The sequence below is a fragment of the Watersipora subatra genome, chromosome 3, assembly GCF_963576615.1.
Source record: "Watersipora subatra chromosome 3, tzWatSuba1.1, whole genome shotgun sequence".
NCBI lineage: Eukaryota > Metazoa > Bryozoa > Gymnolaemata > Cheilostomatida > Watersiporidae > Watersipora > Watersipora subatra.
In genome coordinates, this window is record NC_088710.1 from 12,935,402 (window position 1) to 12,949,598 (window position 14,197).

General features: G+C 34.9%; 1 protein-coding gene across 1 annotated transcript in view; it reads left to right on the plus strand.

Moving 5' to 3' along the window:
• Positions 1-1,532: 1,532 nt before the first annotated feature.
• The window catches only part of LOC137390360 (regulating synaptic membrane exocytosis protein 2-like), a gene marked incomplete at its 3' end in the record, with an annotated part of 69,227 nt that continues 56,562 nt past the window's right edge, over positions 1,533-14,197 (plus strand). The window contains exons 1-5 of the mRNA XM_068076693.1: positions 1,533-1,681; positions 2,362-2,578; positions 5,974-6,570; positions 10,685-10,817; positions 11,125-11,215. Of these exons, the coding sequence (XP_067932794.1) occupies positions 1,533-1,681; positions 2,362-2,578; positions 5,974-6,570; positions 10,685-10,817; positions 11,125-11,215 (1,187 nt within the window). The remainder of the gene's footprint in view (positions 1,682-2,361; positions 2,579-5,973; positions 6,571-10,684; positions 10,818-11,124; positions 11,216-14,197) is intronic.

The window sequence follows — 14,197 nt, forward strand, 5'->3', positions numbered from 1 at the left end:
TTGTGTTGTTGATTGAGGCAAATTTCTTATAACCATTTTTATTAAGCAATTACATGTATATTATAATATAGCTAATTATTTTTTACCTTCTCACAAGTCTTAATGGCTACTGAGAATTGCCTATAACTGACAAATAACCAGCTCAAATCAGAGCTATGAATTTGGGATATGTAAGTTTCATACAATAACATTTTACCTGTGCATGTAAAATAATGATCATCTATTATAGTTTTAAACATATAGTTATATTTATATAAATAAATATATATATATTATATCTATATAAAGTAATTTATATTTTATATTAAAGAAATATATTTTTCTATGACTCTTTTTATCATTCCTTAGCATTACTGACAGGATTTATAAGCTTGCAAATAATATATTTCGAGCAGAACAAATCAAAGGTCTATAGTACGGGTCATTTTATATTTACAATAAAACTAATCACCAATCTTTAGAACTACCAAGAATAGATTTTTGCCATTTATGGAAAATAAATTATATACCATTTCCGGTCTACCATAATAGTTATACTAACCTTCCGTTGCCTTATTAGCCTTAGCCTCATAGCAGTAACAATTATATTTTAGCATTATTTATTTTAATTGCGTGCGTTCATGCTTTTTTTAATTTCCTTAGCAATTTGGTTTGGTTTCTTTATCTGTAGGTGTCTAACGACTTTATCTGTAAATGTCCAACGACCTTATCTGTTAAAAATGTTGCCTGATATTTTGCAATAATGTGGCTATTTGCCTACTAAAATACCATATAGCAGCCGTTTTATTGTCATTCCAACAAATCGCCAAGTTGACATGTTTGTTCATCGTTCAGTAGTGGCATTGAATTCAAAACTGTTTATGGGTTCAAGATTTGACTTGCCGCAAGAGGGTCAAAGTACTACAGTTGCTTGTCTTCTGCATATCAAACTGACTAAAGCCAATAACATTGATTTCGTTAAGGTGTGTGTTTCTCCGCATACTTCCTCACCATCATACCCTTGAAATCGGGTAGTATTCAAATGACAGAAGATTTCAGATTTCTTACGAATGCAGTTGGTTCGTTTTGAACACCTAAGTGACAAAACGGACCCAAGACAATAAAGCTTTCAGCGTAATGAACCTTGATAATTGAAGGCTGAGATTATTTCAAGAGGAGGGAAGGGTGTCAAATGGTGTCGCAATTAACCAAACTCCAACTAACGAACCATACCAATTTTCAGTCAGTCAAGGAGGCATAATTACTCAAAAGTAAGAAAAATACCAGCTAGCAGAAGCTTCTAGAAAACCGGTTAGTTGAATAACCGGAGCGGCACCGACTAGGACGAGCTATTTTCTCGCCTCAGCCCTTCGAGTAGCAGTCATTGATTTTGAGTATACAGAATGAACTAATCAATACATTAGCTTGTGCTAGTGCATATCTACATATTGTATTCTAGTTATACGAGAGCAACTAGCTCCCTACAGCCATCTCTCTTTGACACAGCGCCATCATCCCATGCTTTTCATGTATGTTCCTCATGTAGGAAAAACATGGCATCAACCGCAACGAGTCCGAGACGGTTGCCTAGCGACCCTCCACAGCCTGATCTCAGCCACCTGACAGAGGAAGAACGACAGATAATAGAATCAGTCTTGGAGAGACAAAAAGCAGAGGCCGCGCGAGACCAACATGTGATTAGGTAAGATTGGCTCCCTTGTTCACTTATTTCTGTAAAAGAGTTCTTATTTTAACACCAAAAGATAAGATAACGGCTGTCTGATTTGCACAAAAGCTAATAAAAATGACCCAAAACTCCTAAGAAAATGCATACTACATGACAATTGAAAAAAAACTGAAAAAAGTTTCTTGCTAGTATAAGGAAAAGGCTTTATATTACTTTTCTTGTCCTCGGCGTGTAATTCTGAGCATACTGGTTCATACACGCTAGTATTAAGGTTGAAGCGCGAATCTTATACCTATTTGCTTCTGATTGGTGAAAAAGTAGCTACGATCGAAACAAACTAACGACAAGTTGCTTTTGAACTTCTTGCTATTCCGCTTTTAAATATAAAACAGACAGTGTCCTACTGATCGACCTCCCGCAGCTGCTAAACTAGGCTTGCATCATTGCTAAAGCCAGTCAAACAGATATGTAATTTATTTCAAGTTCAAAACTTAGTAGGTTAGAATCAAAAATATTCTTTGACTTTGCAAATTCTATCTAATACCAAACTTCAGATTGAGTGTATTTCGTAAACATCTCGTAAACATTTCGTTGTTTAAAATGCGGTTATCAGGCCAGAAAGCTTTTCTTCCATGGCAGCCATTTTATAGCTAAGCAACGACAAACAAGAATAACCATAACCTATGCTATTTCAGTAACTTGGAGAATGATGTGAAGCGTTTGGAGGCAAACATTAAAAAGCAAGTGCAGAGGACTGGAGATTCAGGTGTGCCAATGACCTCTACAGCCGACGGAGACACATGTCGAATATGTAATAAAGTCAAGTTTGCGGGAACATCAGGCTACACGTGTCACTACTGTCAGCTCAAATCATGTACCCGATGCGGAGGCAAGCTCACATTAAAAGCAAAGGTAAAACAAACTTGCCTTTGCTAGGTGGTTGTCTGTGTTCCTATGGTCTGATAAGTCTGAGACATGCGCCAATGTATGATGATTGGCTGCTCTATGATAGTCGTATTTCCTGACTGTTAACCTTACCTCCTAGCAGGGGCTTATCTACAGCTTAGAGCAGAAGCTACAGTTCCCTGGGTGTTGTCAACTAAATATGTTTACTTTCAAGGTTTATTGATTGTTTAATTTTTATGACTGGCCTAATGCCAACAAATATTTACTGAGTTGCGTCAACAAAAAGTTGGTTGACAAAAAAGATTTAAGATATACTTCACTCATCAGACAATTCTTTTAGTGCAACAGAAAAATAATAACATTTTCACCTCTTAGTGGTATAACTTTTTTACACCACGCAGTTTTAAAAGCAAAACTTTAACCAAAAGAATATCACGTATACAAAAGACTTGAAGTCTGGCACGCCGAAGGATGGTCAATTGACCTAATTACTTTCTATAAAAAGGAAGTAACAGTGTTGTACATATTTTTCTTGTTGGACTCATATTTGTTTATTATATATATAAATCTCAATGTTTGTCTATATTCTGTCTGTCTGTCCACTTATAGCGCTACAGTTTTGTGTATTAAAAATCTCCTGCGGACTGGTTTACACACAGCACACAGAAATAATCAAACATCTTCATTTAAAAGTTAGAATGGTAAATTTTGTATATGTAGATTAAAAGTAAAGTTTTGGTGCAAAAACGTTTTTATTACCGGTGCAACGCGGGGCCTTCACCTAGTATATATATATATATATATATATATATATATATATATATATATATATATATATATACATATATAACTTTATGGGCAGTAATTTCATCTCAAATAGAAATCTTTTTCAAATTATGCCATACAACAATAATAAAACAAACAAGAAAAAAAGGGCAACAGCCACTAAAATTGAATAAATAGTTTGACAAATAGTGTTTAATATGCCTTTCTCTGCTAAGAGAACGGATATTAGGAGGAAGATTGTTAAAGCAGCTGGCAATGATATTTTCAAAATAATTGTTAGTGATTGTTTGCAATTTGTTCCTATCATATAAGTTGAAATGAGTCGAGAACTTTTTTTGTTTTCTTTGTTAAGAAAATTGTCAAAGGAGATAGGAATGATATTTCTAAAAAAAATTGTTAGATATTGTATGCAATTCGTTCATATCATGTAAGTTGAAATGAGTTGAGAACCTGTAACTTTCATGTAAAAATGAGGAAACAAACCATGAAAGATCTTGAAACCTTTAATTAAAGTAAAATAAACATTTAGCAAAGATTTGGAAAGATCTTTAGACTCAGCAGATCTAGATGGTGAATCAGCCAGCTTTATATAGCTTATATCATTTGACTGAGATCATTACAGAAAAAGATTCACATCAACTTGCAATATTATACTTGATTCAGGCTTCATTAGTTTTTTTAAATCAAAACGATTGGCAGTATTTTTGTTTTCTGATAGTTTATCTCATTCTCATCTATAGCCATATCAGCATGAGCAGGCAGTCCTTTTAAAATATTTGAAAACCGCTCAACGACTGTTTTTTAGTATTTAAAACGTTCAAAGATGACACTCACATTTATAGTTTTAAAGTCAATTTATATAAAAACTAAACTGGAGTTGTTTTAGTTTACCTTCATTTTCGAAAGAGACGTTGACTATGCTTAACAATGGTAATATTTTAAAATTGGAAAAATTAAACCACTTTAATATTTCAACATGAAATATAACCTTTGAGTAGATTGATATATTACAATACTGCCATAAAACAATCTGAGTCAATCGTTGAGCTCTGGTTTATGGCAGAATCAGCTAAATTTCCTAAATAATTAATTTCTAGGAAAGATGAAGTCAATGCTAGAGTTTTTGCCGTTTTGATCAGTTTTGACAAGATTATTTCAAATGACCATAGAGCGACATTTATGAAACTTTGAAGTATGAGAAAAACCTAAAAAATGAGTCTGTGACATTCAAAAAAATTTTAAAACCTATATTACTACTCCGACATTCAAACATAAAATTCTGGCATTAGATGAAAAATTGTGTAGGCTTTGGTATGTCGAATATTTCATTTTATCACATTAAAAATTACTTGTTTGATGGTCATATACATACCGCAAGTACAATTGCGTGACAGTGCAGAAGTCAAATTGCACTATCACCGGGTTAATGAGAACGTACAATCATGATTTTTCTAAATTAAATTATTTTAATTAGATCCCATACGTCTATCGGAGCTTTTGTTGAACGTCATTAAGTTAATCCCCAACTCACAATCATCAATCAAAGTTATACCAGACAATTAAACTCAATTTATTACAGTTCTTGTAAACTGCAGTTTTTTAAAATATTTAGGCCTGTGTAGTCCATATTTTATATTTTTAATTTAGATTTTAAACATTGGAGTGGCATTTGGATCAATTTGTACATTTGAATAGACAAACATATTTATGCTAATTATTGCCATAATTTATTAGTTATAACTGCTTTAGCCATTAAAAATCGTGTTCAAAACTGCTACTTCTCAAAAGTTACTACATCTACCAATCACTATGAATTAGTCTTGTCAAATTCGATTAAAACGTTTCAGACTCAACCGCGTTGCCATTTTTGTGTATTTTATGCATATATATATATGATAAGAGACCCGAGTTAAAGCAGAAATTACTACCCATACGGGTTAACCGGGGTGAGGAAACAATTATATATATATATAAATATCAGTGCTTTTTGTCGTTCGTTGGTCCAGTTATGACGATAAAGCTTTGGGTGCGAAAAATCAGCATCGTAAAGGATTTCAATTCGGAACTTTCTGGTCTACAAACAGGCGAGCCAACCCATTAGACTACGTGTCCAACTGGCCAAAGTGATTAATAACGGTCCGCATATTCATTACATTGGTTAAAATAGCGATGCTCATAGCGCTATGGAAAAATACGATTGGGATTGGTTATTAATTAGCACTCTTAATCATTATGTGTAAAGTTTTTTAACGGCTCTCACTATAGTAAAGATTGTACTAGCTTAAATTACTAGCTTACCAAGTACATTACTCAAATTTATTGAGTAATCATTTTATTACCTGTGCAACACCGGACATTCATCTAGTAAGTAAATAAAAGTTGAAACAGTGTCTTATTGTGAATCTGTTGATTTAACTTCGTCTGTATGTATTAGAAAACATTAGTCAGTAGCAGAAAATCCAGTACTTGTCAAATACTGGTTATTTACTCCCTAAACTGTCATATACACACTCTTATATGACTACAGCAAGCAATATGCCTGAATTAATAAAAATTTTCTCCAAATTCTGTCGGTGTTATGAATGTTATAAAAGATTAGCATCCTTTTCTTTTAGGCTATTTGGGCATGTAACCTTTGTCGAAAAAAGCAAGAGTTGGCGCTCAAGTCAGGGCAATGGTATCATGGGATGAGGCCGGCAGGTGCTGAGCGCAAGGGTAGCCTTGTACGACAGTCATCTATGTCATCGGACATAGATACCTCGCCTCACAGGAGATCAAGAGAAATGCGGATCCATGGAGCGGCTAAGAGATCTAGCAGCGCACATGCCTTGATGGAAACAGATCAGATGGATGAGAACGGTAACCACAGCCGAATGAACTTGAGAAAAAGCAATGGTGACGTATCACACACGGGAAGGTTGCGAGGAGAATTGGAGACAACTCCGTTTATAATTCCTAAATGGCAGCCTTCAGCCTCCACGAGTAGACAATCATCTATAGAAGCGGTGTCACCCGCTAGATCCCCGACTAGATCATCTGCTGGTGGCAAGTTCATTGGGTCACCCACAGCTTTTCCACATACCAAGGATGAAGTCCTGACCCCTCAAATTAAGATGCTGCCAAATCACATGCAAGAAAGAGCAAAAGCGATGACAGTAGATGCATATGAGAGCTATGGACAGGTTTCTTCTGGCAGCTCGCCAGCTGATAGGGTGAGTAGCTTCGAAACACAAATAATCCCCCAAAATTGGTTATTTTCCAACAATATCTCATTGCTGATTCAGCTCATTTTACATAAAAGTAAGAGAACATCAGTCACAGTTGTATTTGTTTATTTCAGATGTTTTCTTAGTCTAATGATCTATTTTTCTTTTAATTTGGATTTACCAAATTTACATCTATTACCCTGACAATAACACAGTCAAACCATGACAAGCTATATGAAGTTAATCTGTTCTGATATTTGCTTGTTATGTTGAAACTGTTGTGCGCTGCAACAGACATTTTTATCTGAATGCATTTTATTGTATTTGTTACAGATTCTAAAAAACGGTCAAAAATGCTTTTTAAGTAATTTCAAGTACTATTGAAACAAAGTAGCTAAATAACAGATTTTGCGTAAATGTCTAAATTGTATGTTACACTAAATTAATATGTAATAATAAGTAAAAAAGGTTGTTATTATTACTTCACCTTCGAGACACATGAACAAAAGTATAAGTTTGGTAATGCTTGGTATTAGAATGAATGACAAAAATACACCAACTTACTGTACTCTAACTTACCTCTAACTTAACTTACTCTAATTTGCATTAAACATACTCTAAGGTAACTTAATGTGCTTATTCTTTTTATTTTTACGTTCTATGTTTCATTTTACCAGATTTTCACTTTTATTTGCAGAACTGTCATGTTTTGAACATTTTTAGTCTATGTATGTAGGAAGTTACTTCATATGTTGAGAAAAATGTTTGTTAAAACTTAACGTTGTATGTTGAAAAGTTTTCTATGAAAATGTTTGACTGTAATAGCTACTACGGGAGTCTAAACTACTCAATGTTGCCAAATACTTGATGTTTTCAAATCTTGAATGTTCCAGAGAAGTGACGATTTTAATGTTGCCAGAGAAATATGAAAAGGAAACAACATTTGGTCTCGCTATCATAAAACTGGATTTAGCGAAGTGTCATTGTCATTGAAGTTACTAGTTGTCATACATAAATGGTTGCAACATAAATTTTCTCTGCACGTGGATGTATAGTGTGTAGCTATAACATGAACTTGTTATATTGTATATGAGTTAACATGGTGTGCATTTGTATCTGATGTAACGGAAACATGTGTGTAGTGCATGTATACATACCTATATGTGCATGGTACAACTGAGTACATGTACTTAGAGTGTGCACTGTTGTATGTATTGCAAGTGTACAAATTTGTACTCATGATAGCACGTTGCAATCATCTGTGTTAGTTCACACGTAATGCTCAATATGAAATTGTATATATAAGGCACGCGTAAATGCAGGGTTGATATTTGTGTGTATTTTTTATGCATAATTTGCATATGGCATACAAATCTCTTCTTCAATCTGTAAGAGTTTCACAGATTTTCATTCTTCGCTTTATGCATATTCCACCCAACTGTTGGCTAGTACAAATTACACTGCGCGCTTGTTACGTTATTTTGTATTATAGGAAACCATCAAATATTCCCTCGTTTCTCAATGATTCTATTACTAGATATCAATTCAAACCTATTTACTCTCTCAAGGGATACAGTAATCCTTGACCATGAGCTACGCTCAGCAATGAGAGTCACTCAAAAAACCTGTCTCTGCCTGCCGTCCAGCGTACTCATGCCCGACGGCACTATTGATTCACTCGTTCTGCTCTGTAATACGTCTGTACGCTTAGCAAACTCCTCCAGTCAACTCTACAATGATATTCAGATCATCGACATACAGGCTGTGGTTTACCTCCATACAGCGTCATTGTATTTTCATCTCAAGTGTAAAAGAAATATCTAGTCAAAAAGTTTTGGTCACAATTTCTTTTCATCTGATGAAACTTTTTTTCAGTCTAGCTCGTAAATCTTCACCTGAGGCAACCATTGGTGCACGCCTGTGGCCTTGTACATGTACGTTGCCGTTTATGTGGTCAATCACTAATTGGAGCTATCTCTATTCATTCTCCTGGTGAATCTGCTGCAAGTTATAGTTTTTATATGACAGTAACTCAAGCCGTGTCTGGCGATAGATGTTGGCATAGACCTATTAACTATACTGTATACTACTATTAACTATTCTGTATAGTTAATAGGTCTATGGATGTTGGAGTCTTCATAGAATTCATATAACGCTTATTTGGCTGTCCCCTGTCAAATAAAGCCTCCAGGGTTTGTGCTTAGGTGTTGCTTTAAGTCAAACATCTCTTTCTTATTATCTAAAGACCATGATTGTGATATATATTTTGTATTTCTTCCTTCAGAGATTTGTTAAACGCCTTGAGAACGCTTCACAACAATAATTCTCACTAACGTGATACTTGTTATCCTTTCTTTGTTATGTACTTCTTATAACTTGATTTAATACTATTTGTAGCAGTAATGGCATTATTATTTTCATTATTATGTTTTTTGTGCAGTTTAACATAATTACGAAAAGCGGTGGCTCTTAAGTGTTTTCTAATAATCATCGTCAATAGTGAGGTCATTTTTCTTCGCTTTCATCTCTTTCTCAAATGTCTTTAAGCCCTGTACATCCTTCAAGTTTCCTCTCTACGGGTCACATGTTGTCCCTTTGTTCTTCTGATATTTGTAATTGTCCTTTCAAACTGTCTGTTCATTTCTTCTACTCTACCTTCCTGCATCTGTTCTAGCTCTAGGAATTATCTTTTTTTATTCATTTTAACCTGAAGGTTTGGTCTGGTTGACAAAAATACCCTTACCATTCAACTCTATTCACCCATCATTTATTTAGTGACAGTCATTGAGCTGAGGGTCTTGACTACAGCTCTATAAAACATTCACAGGCCTGGTTCACCTCTGATAGTGTGAGTGTTTTAGTAGCACTACTAATACTCATTGTGTTAGTAGTACCACTAACCTTTTGTTTCACATCTGTTTCATTTTTACTTCATCTTGTGTGTTTTTGTAATACTGCACAACTCGACTCCTTAAATCTTATTTGAGTGTCACGCATCATCTCTTTCTTGTCATCCTTATGCGTGGGTGATATAGTTATCATATAGGTATCATATGGAGATACCTATATGATAGGTGATAGGTATGATATAGTTATCATCAAGGTTTACATAAGGTGAAATATAGCCTCGTTACAATCACATGTTCAAATGAGGCAAGTAGTTAGGGGTCATTGTCTGCTAGGGAATTTTGTGTCATAGCATATGTGAGTCTTGACCACAGGAACTTATGGTTTTAGTGCTGATCTTTTAATCCATAGAACCACGAGTCATCCATAGAACTACACGCGCTAGGCAGAGTCATCAACTCTATTTTAGCCAACACATATGTGTATTATGACTGCAATATATGCAGACAAAAGATCTTGCGGCAAATCTTATTTCGTCAAGAAATCTTGCATTGGATGTATGACAAGAAAACCCTATAATACTTCATTTTACATTAGTTTCTATTGATTTAGTCACCTAATTAGTATTTCCTTGACCAGAGACAAACTCATGTACAAATATTTTTGTTGAACTTTATGGTTGCTGATCCTGAAACAAATTTTATAATTATCTTTTCAGTTTTTACATTAGCTGTGTTTTTCAAGTTTTGCATGGTTCACTGCACTACACTTAGAAGGCTTTTATAGCGCGTGGTTTGCACTCGCTCTTGTTTCTATTGAGCTGTTCACAACGAAGGCAGACTCTCTGATATTGAATCTCTTGTGAAATCATGAAGTCAGATGATTGTGTCACCATTTGTCTGAAAAATAATCTCTTACAAGCGTGATTACAAACGTATGATTAAAGGCTAAGGAGTGGCCTTTGACCGTTCAGACAAACATAAGAGAGCATGCAAATTCCCATTTGCTAAGAGTTCTTTCGATGATACGCTCTCAGACAGCCGCTGCCATTGAAATCAATATTCACTTTCTGCTCTTGATGAGATATTAAATAGGACATAAGTGTTATTGCTGATTCCAGGCTTTTAATACAACTCTGCCTTGGCAGTTTCAGTGTCACAGCGTATGCTCAGTCTGGATCATCATTGCTATGTTTCTACCTAAATAGCCCTAGGGCCTGCAATTAAATAACTATGATGCGAATAGCCTATGCTCTGTTTTTATGGTATTACAGAATCGAGGCGGTCATTGGCTTGCCCCTTCTTCTGATAAACTACATCCAGGCAGCGATACTGGTAGCACGATGCGAGAAAGCGCGTCTTCAACTTCCTCTCGCCACAGCGATGGCAGCCGTAAGAGCATAGGAGGTGAGACATCAATTACGGCCTGCACTACAAATTCATAAAAAAGTTTGACTCGCTAGTTCACGTTTCTCCATGTAACAAGAAAGGTGTTGTTGTTAATCGAAACTGAACATAAATTCAGCAGCTGCCTTGATCGTCAGCTTCAGTAAACAATAATAAACATGTAATTTTCTTTGTAATTTCTCAATGCGAACATAAGTCACTATTCTAGAGATTTTCATCGCAAGAGCTCCTCCATCTCTTGTCCCAAACTATAACGTAGAAATGTATTTTAGTAGCTGTACTAACATTGAAATTGTTCGTCGTACAGGTAGAATACACGGAGCAGAGGGAGAAGGCAGAGAACCCAATATGCAAGCTCCACGAGGTGACCATTACAGACCTCAAGTTTCACCGGATTGGTAAGAAGCTATTACTATCAGTGGTAGCAGATTACAGTAAATATAATATAAATTTAAGTGAAAATAAATTAACAGTGAATCATTTAGACTCGATGATTTCACAATGTAATATTGCTGGTCATACCATACACAATTTTCAAGAGATCAATTAAAAATAGATGGGTAAAATATTCGCATATCAAGAGTTTGTAAGGCTTGTAACAGTTACTGCTTATTAAAAGTAGCGAAATCTTTTTGCCCTAGAAAGACTTCACAATAATTTATGAGCCTCAAATCTGACAGTTTCAAAAGATATCTATCTTCGTAAACATGGAGTTAGTATTATCAGTTCACTTTTGGCAATATGTCATCAACATTGTAATTCGGCAAATACAAACATTTTAGCATACTTCAAACCGATTTGTTTTAATGCAGGCATTCAATGTAATACCGTATTATAATATTGTAATATTTGTATATATAATAATATTTATATTATTATATAATTTAAATTTCATTATATTTATATTATATAATATTATTATATAAAATGAGTATACTGCATAATATATAGGTATAATTATATTAATATATCATATTATAATAATATATATTATATTATTATACAATATATATTTTTAGAGTATTTATATTGTAATAACATCAATACAGGCATTGGAATATTGTACGCGTCTACTGAGCTTATTTAACTTGGTTATCATGTATCAGAGTGCACCATAATCAAGTCAACAACTTGTGCTATCTTATAATATGAGTCATGTCCGTCTGTCTGTCCGTCTGTCCAGAGCCATGGTTGTATGTTGGGAAAAAAGATTAGGCCATATGGGATTGTAATTCCTAACATCTACCTTTGTGGTTTAAAACTAACACCTGCGCCAATCAACCAACCTACCACATTTCAGAATAATTCTACGCATAGTTATTACACCTGATGATCGCTCACGACACGCTAGATTGTCAGGGTGCTAATCTCTATAATTTTGAGGAGTACACAATTGCAATCCAAACACATACCCCCTAAAGGTTGGTTTACACTTTATCGCCGTATGTCAGTACCAATCCCACAATACTTTGTGGATCTTCTGTAATAACAATGTTCACAATACCCAAAGCCATCATCAGCATCGGACCCAATCTATATAGAGTTCTCATTATACAATGCGCTTGCAGAAACGATAAAAAACTAGTCCGGCAGCAGCTGTCATAAAAGAAAATACAGATCAAGCGATTCGCGACAGCCAACAACCATCGTCAAAGTAGTGCGCCCATTAGCGGGCTATCGTAGATGCTCACCGACCTGTCGGAAAAGTTTGCCAGTTGCCACGTTTTCCGACACGTCTGTTTTGCCTTCGTGATATTATCGGTTTACGGTGCACATGATCGACAAATAATCAATGAGAGGACAATCCTAAAAGGTCGATAGTTTGAACGAGTCTCAAGGATAATTCAAAATTACCCTTATAGTAAAAATAGTTTGTAGCTATTACGATAATGCATAAAGTCCTTGACAATTCTACCAACTTCTCCTTGCTTAGAATTACAATATATCTAACATCCTAAAGATTATCTTACACAATATTTTTTATATTTTACCAAAAGTATCGGTATTTGGTATCGTGCTACCCTTTGAGATCGTTTTTGATATTGAGGTGATCTGTTTTAAGATTAAGATTGATAAATCTTGAGCAAAGTTAACACACTCAGATCAAGCGAAAGTGCGATTGTGTCGTTTATAATCGTAAAGCGATCAAAAGAATAGAGAAGCGTAGCGCTTCAATTTGAACGCAATAGCTAATATTAACTATCGCTACAATAACTGCTAGTGACGTCAATTCATACGTATTAGTCTTTTGCACGTTTTAATCGTGATGAAGTTTTATCAACTTAATCTTGAAACATCTTGGCAACAGATCACCTCAAATATCAAAACCAACCGCAAATTATGGAAAAATATTGATACTTTCTGGTAAAATCAACAAAAAGTTGTGTATGTTCATCTCTATAAAGGTTTTAAATAGCCTCATTCTGTTGACAATGTTTAAAATGTAATTTATAGCTTTTTTATCTATTTGTTGATGTTCAACTCGTACTGATTGGCCTCAGGCTTGGCCTCCGACAGCCTTTCTCAAAATGTAATCGATGATTCTTTTGCTTACTAAACCTAATAAGATTATCTCTACCCATTTGACATTTCCGCATGTCCATCCAGCCATCTTGGGAGATTAAATATATCCCTTAAGCTACAGTAAAAGCTCCAATCAAGATGGTTGTGCAATAAGAAGGCATAATTTACTCATGGCAAAGGATAGCACGATGCTATGGTGTACGGTTGGTACAACTTTTAGCAATAACCTCCCGGCTATTATTGGGTTAGTACGCATTGCTTTAAGCACAAAGTTTCACTTCATGATAGTATTAGCGTACGCGCTCACTCATGACCTCATTCCGTAAACATAGTCGAATGTACCGTGCAAAGAATTGCTCTCATCAAGTAGCATACATTAAAGATGGACTTGCACAAAATCTCACAGATTCTATCACAAAATATCAGTTTTTTTTTCTATCATTTGCAATTGTTTTTCAAGTTTGAAGTGATCAGACCGTGATCTCGGTGATTAAAATCGGCGTAACTTGATCGTGGTTAAAACGCTCGGGTCAAGCAAAAGTGCAATCATGATGTTTATAGTTGCATAGAGAATGACCGCATAGAAATGCTTAACTCTACAACTTAAAGCAATAGCAGATATCAGTTATAGCGACGATATCAACTGGTGACGTCTTTTAGTACGTATTTTTGTTTAATCATTTTAACCACGATCAAGTTTTGTCGATTTTAATCTTGAAACATCCTGGCAGTCAAATTATCTCGCACACCAACAACAATCGCAAATGGTAAAAAATACCCATACTTTATTATAAAATCTACTAAAATGGTGGGTAAGTAGGGTAAGTACATCATTAAATTTCCAAAGTTGCCAAATA